The sequence below is a fragment of the Rhinopithecus bieti genome, unplaced genomic scaffold (genome assembly GCF_001698545.2).
Source record: "Rhinopithecus bieti isolate Rb0 unplaced genomic scaffold, ASM169854v2 scaffold_42772, whole genome shotgun sequence".
Taxonomy (NCBI): Eukaryota; Metazoa; Chordata; class Mammalia; order Primates; family Cercopithecidae; genus Rhinopithecus; species Rhinopithecus bieti.
In genome coordinates this window covers 2515978-2537872 of record NW_016818842.1, presented here as the reverse complement: position 1 = coordinate 2537872, position 21895 = coordinate 2515978, and the positions used below count along the sequence as shown (strand labels likewise).

The window sequence follows — 21895 nt, the reverse complement described above, 5'->3', positions numbered from 1 at the left end:
TTACAACAATGTTAATTCCATCCAAAGTAATAAGTAGATGAAAGGCAATCCCAATCAGTATCTCAGAACTCTTTTTTGTGTGTGTGTGAAAATTGACAAGTTGATCTAAAAATTGTATGAAAATGCAAAAGGCCAAGACACAAGACAGTCCTGAAGAGAAATGAGAAAGTGGGATGACTGACTCTATCAAGACTCAAAATATAAGGGTAGGGGTAAAACGAAGACTGGCACAAGGGTAGGTAAAAAAATAGACCAATGGAACAAAACAAGAGTCTAGAAATGGACCCACATATATATGGACACTTAAATTAGACAAAGACAGTGCTGCAGAGAAGTAAGGATGGTCCTTTCAATAAATGTTGCTGAGAGAAATGGGTATTTCTACAGTTTAAAAAACAAAACAAAACAAAACAAACAAACAAAAACCCTAATTTTGATCCCAACCTCACACCATACACAAAATCAAGTTCAGGTGTATTATGGATTTACATATAAAAGTAATAATAAAATAATAAAGCTTTTAGAAGACAGCATAGAAGAAAATTATCATGACCTTAGGTTAGGTAGGCAAAGATTTCCTGAATACTACACAAAATATGCTAACCACAAGGAAGCAGAATGGCAAGAGCAGGACACTTTTTTGTTGCAACGCATACATGACAGAGAGCTTGTATCTAGAATATATAAAGAGTGTATTCAAATCTCTAAAAGACAACTTAACAGAAAAGAGCCAAGCAATTTGAACAGGCATCTCACAAAAGAGGCTATACAAATAGCCAATAAACAGTTGGTACTTCTATATTAGCAATCAAGGAAATGCAATTAAAACCACAATGAAATATTACTTCACACTTACCAGAATGGTTAAACAGACTGGCAATACCAAGTATTGATGAGGATATGGAAAACATAAAACAAAATCTCATATACTACTGGTGAGAATATAAACCAGGCTGGGCGTGGTGGCTCATGTCTGTAATCCCAGCACTTTGGGAGGCCAAGGCGGGTGGATCACCTGAGGCTGGGAGCTTAAGAACAGACTGACCAACATGGAGAAACCCCATCTCCACTAAAAATACAAAGTTAGCTGGGTGTGGTGGCGCATGCCTATAATCCCAGCTACTCAGGAGGCTGAAGGCAGGAGAATCACTTGAACCCAGGAGGTGGAGGCTGCCATGAGCTGAAACTGTGCCATCGCACTCCAGCCTGGGCAACAAGAGTGAAACTCTGTCTCAAAAAAAATAAATAAATAAAATAAAAATAAACCGAAACACTCTTTTTAATACATTGCTTAGAGGCTGGGCACAGTGGCTCATGGCTGTAATCCCAGCATTTCGGGAGGCTAAGGCAGGCAGATCACTTAAGGCCAGGAGTTTGAGACCAGCCTGACCAACATGATAAAACCCTATCTCTATTAAAAATTTAAAAATGTAGCTGGGCATGGTGGCGCACACCTGTAATCTCAGTTACTTGGGAGGCTGAGGCATGAGAATGACTTGAACCCAGGAGGCAGATGTTGCAGTGAGTGCCAATATGGTGCCACTGCACTCCAGCCTGGGTGACAGAGTGAAACTCAAAAAAAAAAAAAAAAAGAAAGAAAGAAAGAAATGGCTGGGCATGGTGGCTCATGCCTGTAATTTCAGCACTTTGGGAGGCTAAGGCAGGTGGATCACCTGAGGTTAGGAGTTCGAGACCAGACTGACCAATATGGTGAAACCTTGTCTCTACTAAAAATACAAAAATTTGCTGGGTGTGGTGGCATGTGCCTGTAGTCCCAGCTACTAGGGAAGCTGAGGCAGGAGAATTGCTTGAACCCAGAAGGTGGAGGTTGCAGTGAGCTGAGATTGCACCACTGTACTCCAACCTGGGTGACAGAGCAAGACTTCATCTAAAAAAAAAAAAAAACACACACATACACAAAAAAACAATGGTTAGCAATATCTACTAAAACGGAACGTACACATACTTTATTGTACTAAAAGACTTAGACAATTGTCTAAAGCAGTATTACGTATAATAACCCCAAACTGGAAACCCAAATGTCCAATGGCAGAATGGATAAATTAACTGTGGTTATATGCATAGTGTGGAACAGTATATACATCAATGACAATGAATTACCCACCACTATGTGCAAGAATATGGACAAATCTCACAAGCAAAATGTTAAGTCAAACACCAAAGAATGCACGCTTTATTTGCATTCATATAAAATTCAAAAACAGGGTACACTATAAAAGGTGCTAATAGGAAGGAAAGAAGGAGCACTGATGGGGAGTGGGCAGGAGGGAGGTTTCTGGGTGATGAAAATGTTTTATTACTTGACCTGGGTGGTGGTTACAATTTGTGTTTTTCTGTATATTATACTCTAGTAAAAAAGGCCATCTAAAGAGTGAGGGAAATTACATGACACAAAATGCTATGCAAGATGTAATGGACAAAAGAGAAACGAAGATGCTTTTTAAAAAGCAAATATGCTTTGACTCTGTTATGTACAACAGTCAAAAAATTCTGGGTATTATCTGTGTTTGCACACAGTAAGAATGTTAACAATGGGTACCTACTGGATGGAGACTCAGACTGCTGGGAGAGGAATTTTATTTTTTTACTTAAAAAAGCCAAAACCAGGAAGGATAATACTTGCACATTACAGATTCCAACAATAAGAATGTACAGTAGGCCAGGCACAGTGGCTCACACCTGTAATCCCTGCACTTTGGGAGGCCAAGGCAGGCGGAATCACGAGGTCAGGAGTTCGAGACCAGCAATGGCCAACACGGTGAAACCCTGTCTCTACTAAAAATACAAAAAATTAGCTGGGCATGGTGGCGGGAACCTGTAATCTCAACTACTTGGGAGGCTGAGGCAGGGGAATTGTTTGAACCCAGGAGGCGGAGGTTGCAGTGAGCTGAGATCACACCACTGCACTCCAGCCTGGGCGACAGTGTGAGACTCCGTCTCAAAAAAAAAAAAAAGTACAGTAAAAGTAAATTTCCTTTTATCTCAGTAACGATTACCAGTTTCTAATATATCCTGTAAGAATTATCTTATGCATATTAAAAGATTTTTAAAAGCCCAAATAATAGAGGATACTATACAGTTCTGAGCCTTGTTTTATGTAATTTCTTTTTGAGATCATTCTCATGAGTACTTATTCAGTTAGTTGCCTTATTCTTTTTCATAGTTACGTAGTATATTTCAACTTATAGAAACACTGTAAGTTATTCAACCAGCTCCCTGAAAAAAACATGTACATTGTTTCCAAGCTGCTGTTATTAAAACAATGTTACATTAAATCCTTATATCCATTTCCCAGTATGTGTGTAGGATAAATTCCTAAGGTAAAGCTGCTTGATCAAAGGGTGCATGTATCTCTAATCTGGACAATTCCTGCCACACAGCCCTCTAGAGAGCTGTACCAACTGACCCTCCCACCAGCAATGTGTGAGGAGCCTGTTTCTTCTAACACTGCACTTCTATGGTTTCTACTTTACGTTCAAAACTTGGTTCATTTGGAATAGGTTTCTCTACTATAGGAAAAACTCTCGAATGTGAGATTTGACTGTTAGCCCTTCAGAAAAATGGGTAAAGGATATGAACTAAGATTCATGGAAACAGAACTGAAAATAATCATTCAACACATGAACAGATGATCAAACTACTCATAAGGGACAAAAATTAGATACTTTTTTCTTTTTGAGATGGAGTCTCACTCTGTCGTCCAGGCTGGAGGGCAGTGGTGCGAGCTCGGCTCACTTGACCTCCACCTTCCGGGGTCAAGCGGTTCTCCTGCCTCAGCCTCCCAAGTAGCTGGGATTACAGCACACACCACCATGCCTGGCTAAATTTTTTGTATTTTTAGTAGCGATGGGGTTTTGCCATGTTGGGCAGGCTGGTCTCAAACTCCTGATTTCAGGTGATCCACCTGCCTCGGCCTCCCAAAGTGCTGGGATTACAGGTGTGAGCCACTGCGCTTGGCTAGCTACCTTTTTTTTTTTTTTTGAGACAGAGTCTCACTCTGTCGCCCAGGCTGGAGTGCAGTGCCGCTATCTCTGTAACCTCTGCCGCCCAGGTTCCTGATATTCTCCTTCCTCAGTCTTCTGCGTAGCTGGGATTCCAGGCATGCGCCACCATGCCCAGCTAATTTTTATATTTTTAGTAGAGACAGGATTTCACCATGTTGGCCAGGATGGTCTCGAACTCCTGACCTCAGGTGATCTGCCTTCCTCAGCCTCTCAAAGTGCTGGGATCACAGGCGTGAAGTCCTAGATACTATTTTTTACCTGTCAAATTGGTAAAAGCCCAGAGCTACAATAACCAAATCTGCTGGTGAGGCCATGGAGAAACAGTCCCTTCTCATACAACACTGAGGGGAATGCTGAGTAGTACACGCTCTGTAGGGGGATTTAACAATATCCAGCAAAATTACATGCGCATTTAACCTTAAACTTGGGAATCTGACTTCTAGGAATTTTCCAGAGGCAAAATTGCTAAGGGTGAAATGACATATGAACAAATGTATTCTTTGCAGCATTATTTGTGATAGCAGAAGACTGAAACAACCCAACCTTTGTCAACAAAGGACTAGAGTGCCTATCTAGTTGTAAGACAAAAGATGAGTTTCTGTGTACTGCTATGGAATGACCTCAACTGTATACTATGTGAAAAAGCAAGGCTCAAGTGTGTATGTATATACTGTCTACTACCTTAAACGTTAGAAAGTGGCGGTTTTCAGATACACTGATACGTGTATCGTTTAAAAAAGAACAATGAAGGATAATGAAAAAATAATAAAATGGAGAGGAAGGAAAATGCAGAGTAGAAAGGGACGGAAATTGAATTTTGAGTGTATCTTGTTTTAGTGTATGTTTTTATGAAACAACTTAAGTATTTTACATAATTTAAAATAGAACTATTTCAAGAAGGAAAACATAGAAATCCCTGTAACTTTCAAACATACTGAACAAATGAACCTCACTGTATATAAAGCTGGTGTACCAAAGGACAATTAACATTACTTTAAAACACGCTATATTGATTCCATGTCCCTAGGATTCACAGAGGGATATAATGAGGAAATGAATCACAAACAATTCTTAAACTGACTACAGCAGTCTCAATAAAGACAGTGTTAATAATGACACTGATACCGTTATTTGGAAATTGCATGGGCCAGGCGTGGTGGCTCACACCTGTAATCTCAGCACTTTGGGAGGCGGAGGCAGGTGGATCACCTGAGGTCACAAGTTCGAGACCAGCCTGGCCAACATGGTGAAACATCATCTCTACTAAAAATACAAAAATTATCTGGGCATGGTGACGGTGCCTGTAGTCTCAGCTACTTGGGAGGCGGAGGTAGGAGAATCGCTTGAACTCAGGAAGCAGAGATTGCAGTGAGCCAAGATTGCACCACTGCACTCAAGCCTGGGTGACAGAATAAGACTCCATCTCAAAAAAAAAAAAAAAAAAAAATTGCGTGTACTAGGATCAAAGTAACTATAAACCGACATTTTCAGTGTAATACATAAAAATACAAAATCCATTACATAGAAAATCCTGCCATCATAAATTTGAATTTGGAATATTAAGAGTTAATTATTTACATTCCTCTTTCTAGAGGATCTATCTTCTCTCTCCTAAAACTTAAGACTGTAGTCTCTACAGTTCTAAATGGAAGAGACCAAAACTTTTTGAAGAAACAGCCAACTTCAGTATAGGCTAAAAAAGGACTCTGGGAAGGTGGGCAGAAAGCAATGAAGCTATCTGTCGAAGACGGCCGGGGTCCAAACAAAGGACACAGGAGCCAGTTTGGCTTCCACAGGCCAAAGCTGAAAAAGTTTGCATATCCAAAATAAGAACTAGAATCACAAACAATTCTTAAACTGACTACAGCAGTCTTAATAAAGACAGTGTTAAAAATGACACTGATACCGTTATTTGGAAATTGCATGGGCCAGGCGTGGTGGCTCACACCTGTAATCTCAGCACTTTGGGAGGCGGAGGCAGGTACATAACATCAAGGCTAATAATTTAAGAGGGATAATGATATTACGGTTATTAATGCTCATTTATATGACTGTCAGAGCCTTCTGGGTTGATGCACTCGTCTCAAAGTTTTCCTCCTCTCAAAAACATTTCTCCGTACATGCTTTACATCTTTTTGTCTGGCTGCTGCATACTGGCTACCCACTTATTAACAGTCACTGTAATAGGTGCTTTTTAAATATTACCCTCAATCATTGCAACAGCACTTCAGAGATAAGAAAAAGAGATATTATGTGATTTGTGTGCCCCAGACCTTGTAACTACTAGATGTCAGAGCCAAGCATTTTTTTTTTCCTTTTCTTTGAGACACAGTCTTGCTCTGTTGCATAGGCTAGTCTTGAACTCCTGGGCTCAAGAGGTTCTCCCACCTTGACCTCCCAAAGTTATGGGATTACAGGCACGAGCCACCCCACCCAGCCTCAGAGCCAAGATTAGAACCTAAGTCTGTGCAGCAGCAAAGCCTGCTCTGTTCCCTATACTGTGCGATAATCCCTTTTCCAAAAAATCATGACCACTTGTTTAAAAACCCTGCACTCAATTCTAAATGCCTACAGGATAAATCTCTTTTATGACCCAATACAAAATGGACTCAGTGTACCTTTCCAATCACCTTCCGTCCATTTATCTACATCACAGCTCTGTCTTGAATCAGCTCGCACACATGCACTGCTTTACATTCCCAGCTTTCTACTCCATTCTGCTGGCCTATATTGATCACTCAATGATCTGTATTTTCTTTCTTTTTTTTTTTTTTGAGATGGAGTCTCGCTTTGTCACCCAGGCTGGAGTCCAGTGGCGTGATCTCGGCTCACTGCAAACTCCGCCTCCCAGGTTCACGCCATTCTCCTGCCTCAGCCTCCCGAGTAGCTGGGACTACAGGCGCCCACCACTGCGCCCGGCTAATTTTTTGTACTTTTAGTAGAGACAGGGTTTCACTGTGTTAGCCAGGATGATCTCGATCTCCTGACCTTGTGATCCGCCTGCCTCGGCCTCCCAAAGTGCTGGGATTACAGGCGTGAGCCACCGCGCCCAGCCTTTATCTGTATTTTCTATTAGCTTAGAGACAATTCTAATGTCTGACAGATAGAAGGTGATTAGCAAACCTTTGCTAATCAACTATTTTATTTAAAAAAAATTTCTTTAAAAATTATTTTGTACAGACAAGGTCTCACTATATTGCCCAGGCTGGTTTTGAACTCCTGGGCTCAAGCAATCCTCCTGCTTCGGCCTTCCAAAGTGCTGGGATGACAGGGCTAAGCTACCACATTGGGAATGCTGGGAATTCATGTCCCCCACATTACAAGAGCTGTACTTGTACCTGTGAGATGCCTCGAGTGGAGCTGTAGGAACTGGTAATGGCATTGCGGCTGGAGCTAGGGATGCCACTTGTGTAAGCGCTTGTCAAGGAGCTCATGGAAGAGCTTCGGGATCTCTTATTCAAGTGGTCATCTGAGCTCTGAGAATTGAGGCCTCTCTTCAGAGACCCAGGCCTGATAAAAGGGAAGAAGACAGATGCTTTACTGAAGGCAACATTCTTCTATGGTTTCATCCACGGTCATAACATCTTTCTTAATAAACATGAAGGGAAGAGAATAATGCTTTTAATTTTTACTGCTAACAATCTGGCCAAATCTATCTGACAAAGTCAGTAAGAAAAGCCAAATATTTAAAACTTAAATGTATGATTCCATGTACAGAATATTCTGGAAAATGCATACCTATCTACAGTGACAGAAAGCAGATCACTAGATGCCTGGGGACAGGGATGGAACTGAAGTGAGGGATTACAGGCATGTGGGAACTTTTGGAGGTGATGAATGTTCATTATCTTAGTGGTGGGATGGTTCCACAGGTGAATGCGTGTCAAAATGTCACATGCTTTAAACAAGTAGTTTATTGTATGTCAATTATACCTCAACAAAGCTGTTAAAAAAATCAGAGTTAAGAGGAACCCATCATTTTTCTAAACCTCCAACTGAAACAGAAATCTCCTATGCATCTTTCCCGTAGGAGAGACATCCAACCTGTTACAATACAGACAACTCTCTCCTAGAGTGACCCACGTCAACCATGAACCACACGGTTTATAACGTATTTCCTCTAACTTTCACCCACGGATCCTATTTGAAGTCAGAGCAAGTTATTTTGCTTCTTTCAAGGGACAGTCCTTTGGTTTTTAGGGACCATTATCCTTCTGTCACTTATTTCCTTATTCCCCTGAGATTTTCTGCTCTGGGCTAATACTTCCATACCTCCAAAACCCCATCATCCACCACCCCCACTGTGGGCTGTTGAAAATCTCCTTAACATTTTCGTTGCTTCACTGGGAATGAATTTCCGTTTGTGTACATCCTCCCTTGCAGTGCAGTACACTGATCTGACCACAGTGCTCCACGGACAGTGAGCAGAACTACGGAAGGCAGGAATACCATCTACCTGCCTCATTCTAGTCTTTCTTCTAAGAGCACAGACCAGGAGCACATTAGTTTTCCTGGTGGCCACATCACACTGCTGACTCAGATGAGGCATCTAAGTTATCCTAAGTCTTTCCACACACACTTTTGAGCCACTTTCCTTTCCATCCAATTCTTCCTCCAATTTGTTTTTAAACTGATACGTAGAAATTTAACATTTAATTTCATACTGTTTTATCCACTGCACAAACTTTGCAATCCTTCTATGTGCTTGGTTATTAAATATATTTGTAAAACCTCTTAGTCTCAGCATATTTCATCCATCTTAATGCAAGAGCATTAAAAGGAATTAGACAGAAGGCAGTTAATTGTGGAAAGTTACTCAAAATGTTCCTAATTTCAAAGATGTGAACCTGAACTAATTAAGCAATGCAAAAAACAAACAGGAAAATCTATAGGGCAACAGCTCTGATCATGCTTTTTTTTCCAAACAGTGGTATTTCATCCAGATGGACTCGTACTTACTTAGGCACAAAAGAAGCGGGGACTCCATTGGCCACCAGGGGCTCAAACGCTGAATGTCCACTGCCACTGCTATCATGGCGCCTGAGACAAAAAAGTCTCAATGAAATGACATGACTTTTTTTTGTCCCTTTAAAGTGTATTCTCACATTTCTGGGACCTTATACTATCTCTATGGAGCACAGAGCCCACGCTAGACCAGTAAACGGTTGTTTAAAATCCCTAAGTTTCTGAAAGGTAAATTTTTTTTTTTTTCCCAGACGGAGTTTCACTCTTGTTGCCTAGGCTGGAGTGCAATAGCACTATTTTGGCTCAGTGCGACAAACCTCTGCCTCCCGGGTTCAAGCGATTCTCTTGCCCCAGCCTCCAGAGTAGCTAGGACTATAGGTATGCACCACCACACGTGGCTAATTTCTTAATTTTTTGTAGAGGCGAGGTTTCACTATGTTGCCCAGACTGGTCTTAAGCTCCTGGGCTCCAGCGATCCTCCCATCCTGGCCTCTCAAGGAGTCAGGAGTACAGGCGCGTACCACCACACCCAGCCTTATAAAATGGTGTTTCCCTCAAGAGTCCCATGAGAGCAGAGATTTGTCTTGTCTACTGCTCTATCCATATCATTTGGAGTAGGGTCTCATACACAGTGGGTGCTCAATAAATGCTCAGCCACTTCCTTTCTTTCTATACTTAGAAAACTATCCCATTTTCATTAGGTTATTCTATAAACCACAAAAGGAATTTTTCTTTTTTTTTGGAGTCTCACTCTGTTGCCCAGGCTGCAGTGCAGCAGGAGTCTCGGCTCACTGCAACCTCTGCCTCCCGGGTTCAAGCAATTCTCCTGTCTCAGCCTCCCGAGTAGCTGGGACTACAGGCGCCTGCCACCACGTCCTGCTAATTTTTGTATTTTTAGTAGAGATAGGGTTTCACCATGTTGGCCAGGCTGGTCTTGAACTCCTGACCTCAGCTGATCCACCTGCCTCGGCCTCTCAAAGTGCTGGGATTACAGGCATGAGCCTCCTTGCCCCGCCAGGAAATTCGTTTTAATCTCATTACTGTTAAATCTGCCAAAGTCTAGTTTTCATTTTTCTTTCACAAGCATTTCCTTCAGCACAATTAAGACACTGGAATTGGTGGTTACCCAAATAACTGAACACCATAAAATTCCAATGGGAAGACTTAGAGCCTTTTATCTTGAAAATAAACTTTAACACATTTCTACAAAAGCATGAGGCTAACTAACATGGCTAATAGCCGTCAGCTTATCTCTACTACTCATGGAAAAGGTAAACTGTAACATCGCTCTAACCTGTGCCTTGAAATGAACAGCATTAAAACGCTTGTTATTAGGTTCTTCCATGAAAGCCAAAGAAGGGGGCCTACAAAGGCTCACAAACTGGAGGTGGCCTCTGTATCTTTATGGGAATGTCTACATCTCATCCCATAGGAGTCCAACCAGGAAACCGGCTTACTACTCTCCTGAGTCTGTTACCTTCTTTTATTTTCCTGGCCATCAAGGAATATTTGGTCTTCTTCCTCCACTGTCCTTTTCTTCTTCTTCTCTTTGAGGGCACTCAGTACAGTCTCCTTTGCACATGGGTCTGGGGCATTACTTGATGGTGAGGACAGTGTCGAGCTGATTATCTGCTCTGGTCTATAATGAAAGACAAGATTCTAGCCGTAAGATATTTTAATTCCCACGCCATATAGCACAGATTTCAGAAACGGGAAATCAGAAGCTAACCAACAGACCAAAGTATAATTTATACACTCACAGCAGTTCCCCTTAGCAAGTAAAGCTACTTTTTCGTCAAGGGCAAAAGTGAAAACACAATTACTAGAATTTGGTATTTCTCATTCAAATAAGCAGCTTTGTCTTTTCTTTTTTGCGTTGTAGTCATGTTGTCATAGGAACAACTGGAGAAGAATAAAGTGGACACGAAAAGGGAGAGTATTCTTCCAACGATAATACTCACATCGCAGAACGCGAAAATCTTCTGTCGGGAGGGGCGATCCTCACAGTAACTGGGCTACACACCATCCTGGAGTTGCGAGGGGACAGCACAGCCTTCTTGTGATAACCATTCCAGCACACTGTGGGAAGTACCCCCAGACAGGAATATTGGGCCTGATGGATCGGATAGCGTCTTCGAGGTGTTATTACAAACCGATTTGGTAAAGTCCCACAGTCCCTGCAGAGAATGTGAGACAAATCATGGAACCAAAGCATAAAAGAATGTCAAAATTTTAAACGGCTAAAAATCCACCAGTTCAGACATTTTCCAAAGAACTTAAGTCTCTTTCAAAGCAACACAGAACACGGTGTTTTTATGGCAACTTTCCCCTATTCCATCTAAGGGCAGAGAGTGACAGCTGCTTAACAGCTGTCTCAACAATGGATTTCAACAATTTGAGAGGGAAAAATCTAAATCGAGACTAAATCTAGACTGCACTAAAATTCGGGGAGTTTTTAAAACTGGAAAGAAGGGAATCGTTTTGGCAACACAACATCTCATTCCAAGAGTGAGACGAGGCCAGGAGACGGCTGGCACACACCAAGGTGTTAAGGAGGGCAAAACCACACACAATCCCCTTTGGACTAGATGAAAAAGCAAATCGGATTTAAAAGTCAAGTCCTCGATTTCAAGCCAGCCGAACCACAGGATGCTCTGGGAAAATCAGCGCATCTTACCGTGGGGAAGGCCTCCCGGAGGGTCGGAGAAGAGGAGTGGGGAGAGAGGAGTAAACGTGGTGAACGCGATGCGGCGGCGGGGAGCGCGGTGGCGGGGAGCGCGGCGCCGGGCGGGCGAGTGGGCGGCGGCCAGGCCTATCCCTCAGGTCCTGGCCCTCCGGAGCGGGGGTGGGCTGCGGCGGCCCGGGCTTGCCCAGGTAACTGCCCATGAGTAGCAGTTCGGCAGGGTCAGGTCCTTCGAGCAGGGTCCGCGGCTCTAGGAGGTTTCCGTTGGCTGTCGACTTGGCCGGAGGCGAAGCGAACAGTGTTCGCCGATGTCGCGCGTTCCGAACGAAGGAGGACAAGGGGCGCGAACCTCGGGGCTCGCGGCTCAGTCCCCACCAGGCCGCGGTAGCCCCCACGGCCAGCCAGGCCAGCGCAGCTGCAGCCGGCACGAGGTACAGTAGGAGGCCGACCAGCGACAGGCCGAGGAACGCGGCCCCGGCTTGCCCCCCGCGGCCCCGGCCCCGGCCGTCCCTGACACTCGATATGGACCGCCGCCGCTCGCCTGCTCCAGCCGCCGCAGCCGCCGGAGACATCGCGGCTCCGCGCCGCGGAGGAGACTTAAATATCCCAGCGTGCACCGCGCCGCGCGTCGCGTCATCGCGCGCCCTCTACGTCATGCGCGCGCGACTCCGGGAGACGCTACGGCCGGGCAGCGCCGGAGACCCAACTGGTTTGGAAAATGCCGCCTGCCTTCAACGCCTGTTTCTGACTCTTGAGGTTTCCCTTGTGGCTCCCAGCGCGACACCCATCCGGAGGCGATCCCGTGGAAGGATCGCGTCCAAAATAAAAGGGCCCGAGACCTATGCTTACGTAATTCCTAATCCGTGATCTTTTCTGGGGGCTGAACTCCCCTCCACCACAGCCTGTTATCAGGTACTTTTCAGAAACGCTACTGGGGACTGTGAGTTTTTTTTTTCCTCCCTCCATTTCTCCGTTACAAGTTGATAATGTGGGACGATTACTTACCAAATTTCACAGCATGGCCCAGATATTGGGTTGATTTTGAGGCTCTGTGATCGATTTATGCCTATACTAAAGTTATCGGTCTGAGAAAGTAGATTAGTGGTTGCCTAGGGCTAGGGAGTGGGTTTGGGGGTGGGGAATAGAAAGTGACTGCTCATGGTTATAGGCTTTTTCGTAGCAGCATAAACATAGTTTAAAATTAGATTGTGGGCCGGGCGCGGTGGCTCACGCCTGTAAGCCCAGCACTTTGGGAGGCCGAGGCGGGTGGATCACGAGGTCAGGAGATCGAGACCATCCTGGCTAACACGGTGAAACCCCATCTGTACTAAAATATAGAAAAACAGCCGGGCGTGGTGGCGGGCGCCTGTAGTCCCAGCTGCTCGGGAGGGTGAGGCAGGAGAACGGCGTGGACCCGGGAGGCGGAGCTTGCAGTGAGCCGAGATCGCGCCACTGCGCTCCAGCCTGGGCGACAGAGCAAGACTCCGTCTCAAAAACAAAACAAAACAAAAAAAAACAACAATTAGATTGTGGTGGCGGTTGCACCACCCTATGATTTGCATGGTATGTGATTTATATCTTAAAGCTGTTTAAAAAGTCTGGTAGTCTGCCAATAGACTTTGGTGTAGTTCAGTTTCCTCGGCCATTCATTCATTGATTTATTCACTCCATTCTTTATATACGTTAAAGAGTTTGGGGGGAAAATATAGGATCTCTGATCTTTAGAAGCTGTTTAGTAAGGAAGATGTGTAAGTAAAAGATTGCAATTCAATACCTATGCTAAAATTAGATTGTGGGCCGGGCGCAGTGGCTCATGCCTGTAATCCCAGCACTTTGGAAGGCCGAGGTGGGCGGATCATCTGAGGTCAGGATTTTGAGACCAGCTTGACCAATATGGTGAAACACCGTCTCTACTAAAAATACAAATATTAGCCGGGCACGGTGGCATGTCCCAGCTACTCGGGAGGCTGAGACAGGAGAATTGCTTGAACCCGGGAGGTGGAGGTTGCAGTGAGCCGATATCGCACCACTGCACACTCCAGCCTGGGCGACAGAGCAAGACTCCGTCTCAAAACAAAACAAAACAAAAAAAAACAACAATTAGATTGTGGTGGCGGTTGCACCACCCTATGATTTGCATGGTATGTGATTTATATCTTAAAGCTGTTTAAAAGTCTGGTAGTCTGCCAATAGACTTTGGTGTAGTTCAGTTTCCTCGGCCATTCATTCATTGATTTATTCACTCCATTCTTTATATACGTTAAAGAGTTTGGGGGGAAAATATAGGATCTCTGATCTTTAGAAGCTGTTTAGTAAGGAAGATGTGTAAGTAAAAGATTGCAATTCAATACCTATGCTAAAATTAGATTGTGGGCCGGGCGCAGTGGCTCATGCCTGTAATCCCAGCACTTTGGAAGGCCGAGGTGGGCGGATCATCTGAGGTCAGGATTTTGAGACCAGCTTGACCAATATGGTGAAACACCGTCTCTACTAAAATACAAATATTAGCCGGGCACGGTGGCATGTCCCAGCTACTCGGGAGGCTGAGACAGGAGAATTGCTTGAACCCGGGAGGTGGAGGTTGCAGTGAGCCGATATCGCACCACTGCACACTCCAGCCTGGGCGACAGAGCAAGACTCCGTCTCAAAAAAAAAAAAAAAAATTAAAGTTATGATAAAGGGGAAGGTAGGCAGGGAAGTGCTCCTGGAGCTGAGAGGTCTGGCAGGTTCAAGGCAGATGAAGGAGCATTGTGCAGAAGTCCAGAGATGGAATTGTTCAGTATCACTGGGGATTAGGGTGTTTGGGGAGACAGAAAAATTGGAAAGGTATAGATGCCTTTGGGGCAACTCAGAGAGATGAGAAGAAAGTGCAGTATGAGTTCTATATCCTCCCCAACCCAGTCCCAAAGCAATTCTGCTTCGATTTAATATACTGCGATTTCACATAAGACTTAATTTGAAAAAAAAACAGGTGGGGGCGGGTGAAGGGGGGGAGCTGTGTTGCTTAAGAAAAAAATCTCAGTATCAGTAGACTAGTAGGACAAAAACCAAGCTGCCCTGGGTTGAACAATGACTGGAAGGTGAAGAAATGGAGGCAGTGACTGCAGACTCCCTACTCAAGAAACTTGGGTAATAGGGGAAGAAGAAACATAGTATCTAGGTCAGTAGGGGATCTTTAAATTATTGTATATGGCTGGAGTTAAGTGGAGAAGCTACATAGAAAAGCCATCAGGCTACAGATGTCCTGAAACCAAGCAAGATTATTGAGAATTAATGTAAATAGAGAGGTCCGTAGCCTGAGCCCTCGGGGCACTCCTGTATTTAGAGGTCAAGAGATAAATACACAAAGGGCACAAATCATTTAGGAAAATATAGATAAATATGACTACATTAAAAGTTAGCACTTCTAGGCCGGGCATGGTGGCTTACACATAATCTAGCATATTTGTAGGCCGAGGCGGGCGGATTGCTTTGAGCTCAGGAGTTCGAGACCAGCCTAGGCAACATGGTAGAACCCAGTCTCTGATTAAAAAAAAAAAAAAATACAAAAATTGCCCGGTGTGGTGCCACGTGCCTGTAGTACCAACTACTCAGGAGGCTGAGGCTGGAGAATCGCTTGAACCCAGAAGGCAGAGGTTGCAGTGAGCTGAGATTGCACCACTGCACTCCAGCCTGGGCAACTGAGTGAGACTCCGTCCCCTCCAAAAAAGTTAACACTTCTATATGGGAAAAGGCAAGATATGCATCTAAAAGACAAGTCAAGACTGGGAAAAACAACTCTAATACATATAACCAAAAGATGATTAGTAAGTAGAATTTATAAAGAACTCCAAAGAATCAATAACAAAAGATGACCCAATTTTAAAAGGACAATTGATATAAAAAAGCTATTGAATGGGAAACACAAATATCTAATAATATATATGTGCATATGTGTACACTAGTAATCTAGGAAAAACTAAAGTAACAGATTTTGCACTCATTTACACACTAGAAAAATTAATTGAACAAGATCAAGTATTAGCATGGATGTGTATCAAACAGAACTCATGCCCTTGTGGATATATGAAACAGTACAATTTGGAAAGCAATTGGCAATATCTAGTAAAAAATAAGGGTGAAGAAGTATGTATCCTATAAACCTGCAATCCCATTCTGGGTAATCACTGAAGCATTATTTGTATCACAGACAATTTGAACACACTTCATGGGTAATGTTTATCAATTAAGGATGGGCAAACTGATATAATTCATATAATAAAATACTATAAAGCAGCTGAAAATTAATCCTTCCAGCTATAGGTTAGTCCTCCCACCATGAACAACTGTCGACATGGACAAAATGTATTGATTAATAAAGCCGTTAAAAAAAAATCTAGTAGTCTGCTGATCCAGACTTTGGTTTAACTCATGCTGTTGTGGATATATAAAACAGTACAACTTGGCAACTACTTTCAGGCAGAGGACAACAGGAAGCAAAAGACTGATCCCTAGGAGAAAGGAAACTTGTGGGATGAGCCCCAAAGTCATCTGGTTTCTCTGCCTGGGGATAATTTCCCAACTGCAGTGCAGAGAGCTGGAGTCTGAGCAGAGTAGGGAGATCCTACTGGGCTGAGGAGACAGATATCAGGCTGAGACAGCTGAAATGGCAGAGAAATGGGGCAGAAAAAAGAAAGGAGGGCACTATGCAAAGAGGAGTTCTAGAAATCTATGCATGACACAAACTCATGGCTGAAGGCTGGAGTGATGGGTAATTTCATATGTCAAATTGAAGGGACCATGGTGTGCACAGATACTTGGTTAAACATTTATTTATGAGTGTGTCTGTAAAGGCATTTCTGGATGAGGTAGTCTTTTATTTATTTATTTATTTACTGATTTTTATTTTTTGAGATGGTGTGTCACTCTTGTTGCCCAGGTTGGAGTGCAGTGGCGCTATCTTGGCTCACTGCAACCTCTGCCTCCCAGGTTCAAGCGATTCCCCTGCCTCAGCCTCAGCAGAGTAGCTGGGATTACAGGCACCCACCACCACACCCAACTACTTTTTTGTATTTTTAGTAGAGACTGGGTTTCACCATGTTGGCCAAAACTGCTGACCTCAGGTGATCTTCCCGCCTCGGCCTCTCAAAGTGCTGGGATTACACACATGAGCCACTGTGCCCAGCCTCTTTATTTTTTTGTAGAGATGGGGGTCACCACAAGTCAGACTAGAAAAACTCACAATTTATAGGGCTGTGCGTGGAGTACTTAAGCACCCCAGGAATGGGAAAGAATCAGTCTTAGATTGAGCATTGCTCTGGACCCACCTTATGAATCATAAAAACAAGACCTGAAAGGATCCAACTTTCCAGTGATCTTAAATACATCCCAAAACAAAGCTCAAGAGAATGTATATACGATTAAAAATTGGCTGGGCGTGGTGGCTCACGCCTGTAATCCCAGCACTTTGGGAGGCTGAGGCGGGCGGATCATAAGGTTTGGAGATTGAGACCATCCTGGCTAACGCAGTGAAACTCCATCTCTACTAAAAATACAAAAAATTAGCTGGGCGCAGTGGCGGGCGCCTGTAGTCCCAGCTACTTGGCAGGCTGAGGCAGGAGAATGGCGTGAACCCGGGAGGTGGAGCTTGCGGTGAGCCAAGATCGTGCCACTGCACTTCAGCCTGGGCGACAGAGCGAGATTCCAACTCAAAAAAAAAAAAGACCATTACTCAACAAGGTAAAATTTCCAGTCTGGCATCCTGACATCCTATTACTAGGCATATAAATAAGCAAGAAAACACAGCCCATAATAAGAGCAACCAATCAATCCTTATTTTGATCCAAACTAACCCCGAACTGACACATATTAAAATAAGCAGAGAAAGACATTAATATTAATTTTAACTATATCCATTATGTTTACAAAGTTGAGACATGGAAAAATATTAGAAGAAATAATGGTGAAAATTTTCCAAACATAATGAAAAATATAAACCCATAGACCTGAGGTTCAACGTCAAGTACAAGAAATACAAAGAAAACTGTAACAAGTCATACAATCAAATTGCACAAAACCAATGATATAGATCAAATCCTGAAGGCAGCTGGGACAAAAGGACATGTTATTTACATAGGAACAAAGATAAGAATGATATCAAATTTCTTGTCAGAAATACTGCAAGTGAGAAGACAGCAGTGCAACTTGATCTTTAAAGTGCTGAAGGAAAAAACTGAAAACCTAGAATTTTATACCTGATGAAAACATATTTTAACAAAGTGAAATAAAGATATTTCAGACACATAAGAGCTGGAAGACACTTTGAGAGGCTGAGGCGGGCAGATCGCTCGAGCCCCAGAGTTCGAGACCAGCCTGGGCAACATGGTGAGACCCTGGCTCTAAAAAAAAAATACAAAAATTAGCCTAGCATAGTGGCACATGCCTGGAGTCTCAGTTACTCGGGAGGCTGAGCTGGGAGGTTTGCTTGAGCCTGGGAGGTCGAGGTTCCAGTGGGTCATAATTGTGTCACTGCACTCCAGCCTGGGTGACAGAGCAAGACTGTCTCAAACAAATAAAAAGCTGAAAGAATTCATCACCAACAAACACTATAAGAAATGTTAAGAGATGTCCTTCAGGCAGAAGAAAAATACCAGATGGAAATCTGGATCTACACAAAGGAATGACAGGCATTGAAAATGGTAACTATATGGGTAAAGATATGTGCCTGTTTTTCCTTCTTCTTTAAATCTCTTTAAAATATAATTGAGGAGTTATATCAGCAAAAGGGCAGAGTAGACAGCTCCAAGCTTCCATCACCCAAGAGAAACATAAAAAAAAAGGCTGGGTGTGGTGGCTCATGCCTGTAATCCCAGCACTTTGGGAGGCCAAGGCGGGTGGATCACCTGAGGTCAGGAGTTTGAGACCAGACTGACCATGGTGAAACCCCATCTCTACTAAAATAAAAAATTAGCCAAGTGTGGTGGTGCACACCTGTAATCCCAGCTACTTGGGAGGCTGAGGCAGGAAAATCACTTGAACCGGGGAGGCAGAGGTTGCAGTGAGCCGAGATGGCGCCATTGCCCTCCAGCCTGGGCAACAAGAGCAAAACTCCATCTCAAAAAACAAAACAAAACAAAAGCAGTAATTGTTAGAAACAACTTTGTCAGAACGCTGAAAAACAGCCAAAGCTTTACAACAACCAAATGAAAGCTGAATCAAGAAAAAGGCAGCTTAAAAAGGAAAGGTAGAAAACCTTTGTGGCAGTGTTTTTTAAGAGACAGTATCTTGCTCTGTTGACCAGGCTGGAGTGCAGTGGCATGATCATGGCTCACTACACCCTTGAACTCCTGGGCTCCAGTGATTCTCTCACCTCAGCCTTCCAAGCAGCTGGGACTGCAGGCTTGAGCCACCGCACCTGGCTTCTACAGGCGTCTTGAAGACAGAAGGCTGCATTCCCAATGTGGGACCTCTTGGCATTCCACAGGGACAGGGCAGACCTTACCTTCAAATTATTGGTAAATCTTCTATCACACGTCTGAGGGCTACCTGAGGGAATGATGTAGACGCCTGTCTATTTGCTGGTTAGAACTCATTGAGGCTAGAAAAGTGGTGAGCATTGCTCACAAACATTGCAAGGCAGTCTACATAGGACTGGGGCAAAACCTGACAGTTGAGACACACAACACTCCACTGTTCTCTCTCTCTTTTTTTTTTTTTTGAGACAGTCTCACTTTGTCACCCAGGCTGGAGTGTAGTGGTGACATCTCAGCTCACTGCAACCTCCACCTCCCGGGTTCAAGGGAGTGTCCTGCCTCAGTCCCCCGGTAGCTGGGATTACAGGTGCCCGCCGCCAAGCCCAGCTAATTTTTGTATTTTTAGTAGAGATGGGGTTTCACCATGTTGGCCAGGATGGTCTTGAACTCTTGACCTCAAGTGATCCACCCACCTCAGCCTCCCAAAGTGCTGGGATTACAGGTGTGAGCCACTGCGCCCGGCCTCCACTGTTCTTTTTCTTTTTTTTTGAATGTGGCCATTCTTGCATTGCTACAACACTCTACTGTTATACACTTGATTGTGTTCCCTAAATGCATATGTTGAACCCTTAACCCACAGGACCTCCCTGGAGATAAGGCCTCTAAAGAGGTAATTAAGGTTAAATGAGGTCAGAAGGGTGGGACCCTAAGCCAGTATGACTGGTGTCCTTAAAGAACAGGAAGAAATGCCAGGGATGGCCAGGTGTGGTGGCTCACGCCTGTAATCCGAGTACTTTGGGAGGCTGAGGCAGGCAGATCACCTGAAGTTAGGAGTTTGAGACCAGCTTGCCCAACATGGCAAAACCCCGTCTCTATTAAAAATACAAAAATTAGCAGGGCGTGGTGGCGGGTGCCTGTAATCCCAGCTACTAGGGAGGTTGAGGCAGGAGAATCGCTTGAACCCGGGAGGTGGAGGTTGCAGTGAGCCGAGATTGTGCCACTGCACTCCAGCCCGGGCGACAGAGTGAGACTCCGTCTCAAAAAAAAAAAAAAACACACACACACACACACACACACACAAAAGAAACAAGCAGAAATGCCAGGGACGTGCAGAGAAAAGGTCACATGAGGACACAGCAAGAAGGCAACTATCTGGAAGCCAATAAGAGAAGACTCTGGGGAAGTCAGCCCTGCTGGCACCTTGATCTTTGACTTCTGGCCTCTAGAACTGTGAGAAAATAACTTCCAGCTGTTGAAGCTACACGGTCTGTGGCATTTCATTATGGTAGCCCTAGAAAACTAATAGAGACTTCCTAAATCTGAGAAGGAACGCTAGAGAGAATTCCTTTGGGAAAGCAGGGCAGTCACAAGCACTCAGGTGTTACAGGTGTTACAGGAGCTTTGCCCAGGGCGGGATGCTTGCTCAGAAACACCTGACAAAGACCCTATGCTTTCACCTTGGCCTGATCACGAGGGTCAGTGCAGGCCTAGCTAAGTGCTGAAGAAAAGCCGTAGTGCAAAGGCAAGCTTCAAAGACTGGGAGAGGTGTTTTCTTCCATTTTTAGCTCCTAGTATTCAAGGAAATCTCTATCAAAATGTGAGCTGAACACAAGCTAAAAGAATCAGAGACTTCAGTGACCACACATGGAAATAATAAATTTTTGCAAAAATAGTTCGGAAGTCATTATACGTATGTACTACTACATAAACGTATGTATGATTAAAAACACACACACTCACAAACACAAGCAAATGCAATGAGAAGAATCATCTAAATGCCAGAGTTACTACCTTACAATATTCAAATGTCCATGTTTAATGACAGGCACAAATCATGCTAAGACAAAGGAACGTATTCAAAGTAACAAAATAAATTGATGGAAATCAGCCTTTAGGAAGCCCAGACATTGGACTTAGCAGAAAAAGACTTTTCAAAAACTCTCATAAATCAGGAAGGAGCTCTTCAAGGAGAACTGCAAACCACTGCTCAAGGAAGTAACAGAGTACACAAACAAATGGAAACACATTCCATGCTCATGGATAGGAAGAATCAATATTGTGAAAATGGCTATAGTACCCAAAGTAATTTACAGAGTCAATGCTATTTCCAACAAGCTACCACTGACTTTCTTCGCAGAATTAGAAAAACTACTTTAAATTTCATATGGAACCAAAAACGAGCCTGTATAGCTAAGACAATACTAAGCAAAAAGAACAAAGCTGGAGGGATCATGCTACCTGACTTCAAACTATACTACAAGGCTACAGTAACTAAAACAGCATGGTGCTGGTACCAAAACAGCTATATAGACAAATGGAACAGAACAGAGACCTCAGAAATAACACCACACATCTACAACCATCTGATCTTCGACAAACCTGACAAAGACAAGCAATAGGGAAAGGATTCTCTATTTAATGGTGCTGGGAAGACTGGCTAGCCATATGCAGAAAACTGAAACTGGACCCCTTCCTTACACCTTATAAAAAATTAACTCAAGATGGATTAAAGACTTAAATATAAAATCCAAAACCATAAAAATCCTAGAAGAAAACCTAGGCAATATACCATTCAGGACACAGGCATGGGCAAAGACTTCATGACTAAAACACCAAAAGCAATTGCAACAAAAGCCAAAATTGACAAATGGGATCTAATTCAACTAAAGAGCTTCTGTATGGCAAAAGAAACTAGCATCAGAGTGAACAGGCAGCCTACAGAATGGGAGAAAATTTTTGCAATCTACCCATCTGACAAAGGTCAGATCCAG

General features: G+C 43.6%; 1 protein-coding gene across 2 annotated transcripts in view; it reads right to left on the bottom strand.

Moving 5' to 3' along the window:
- Positions 1 to 21895, bottom strand: part of POM121C (POM121 transmembrane nucleoporin C) — a 60925-nt gene that overhangs the window by 13354 nt on the left and 25676 nt on the right. Inside the window, exons 1-5 of one of the 2 annotated variants that reach the window (XM_017857664.1) lie at positions 11668 to 12290; positions 10952 to 11167; positions 10468 to 10629; positions 8985 to 9065; positions 7364 to 7535 (exon numbers count right to left, since the gene is read on the bottom strand). In XM_017857664.1, the coding sequence (XP_017713153.1) occupies positions 7364 to 7535; positions 8985 to 9065; positions 10468 to 10629; positions 10952 to 11167; positions 11668 to 12245 (1209 nt within the window). In that variant the 5' untranslated portion in view covers positions 12246 to 12290. Of the gene's footprint in view, positions 1 to 7363; positions 7536 to 8984; positions 9066 to 10467; positions 10630 to 10951; positions 11168 to 11667; positions 12291 to 21895 lie in introns of those variants that run through there. The other variant, XM_017857665.1, reaches the window with a different exon arrangement.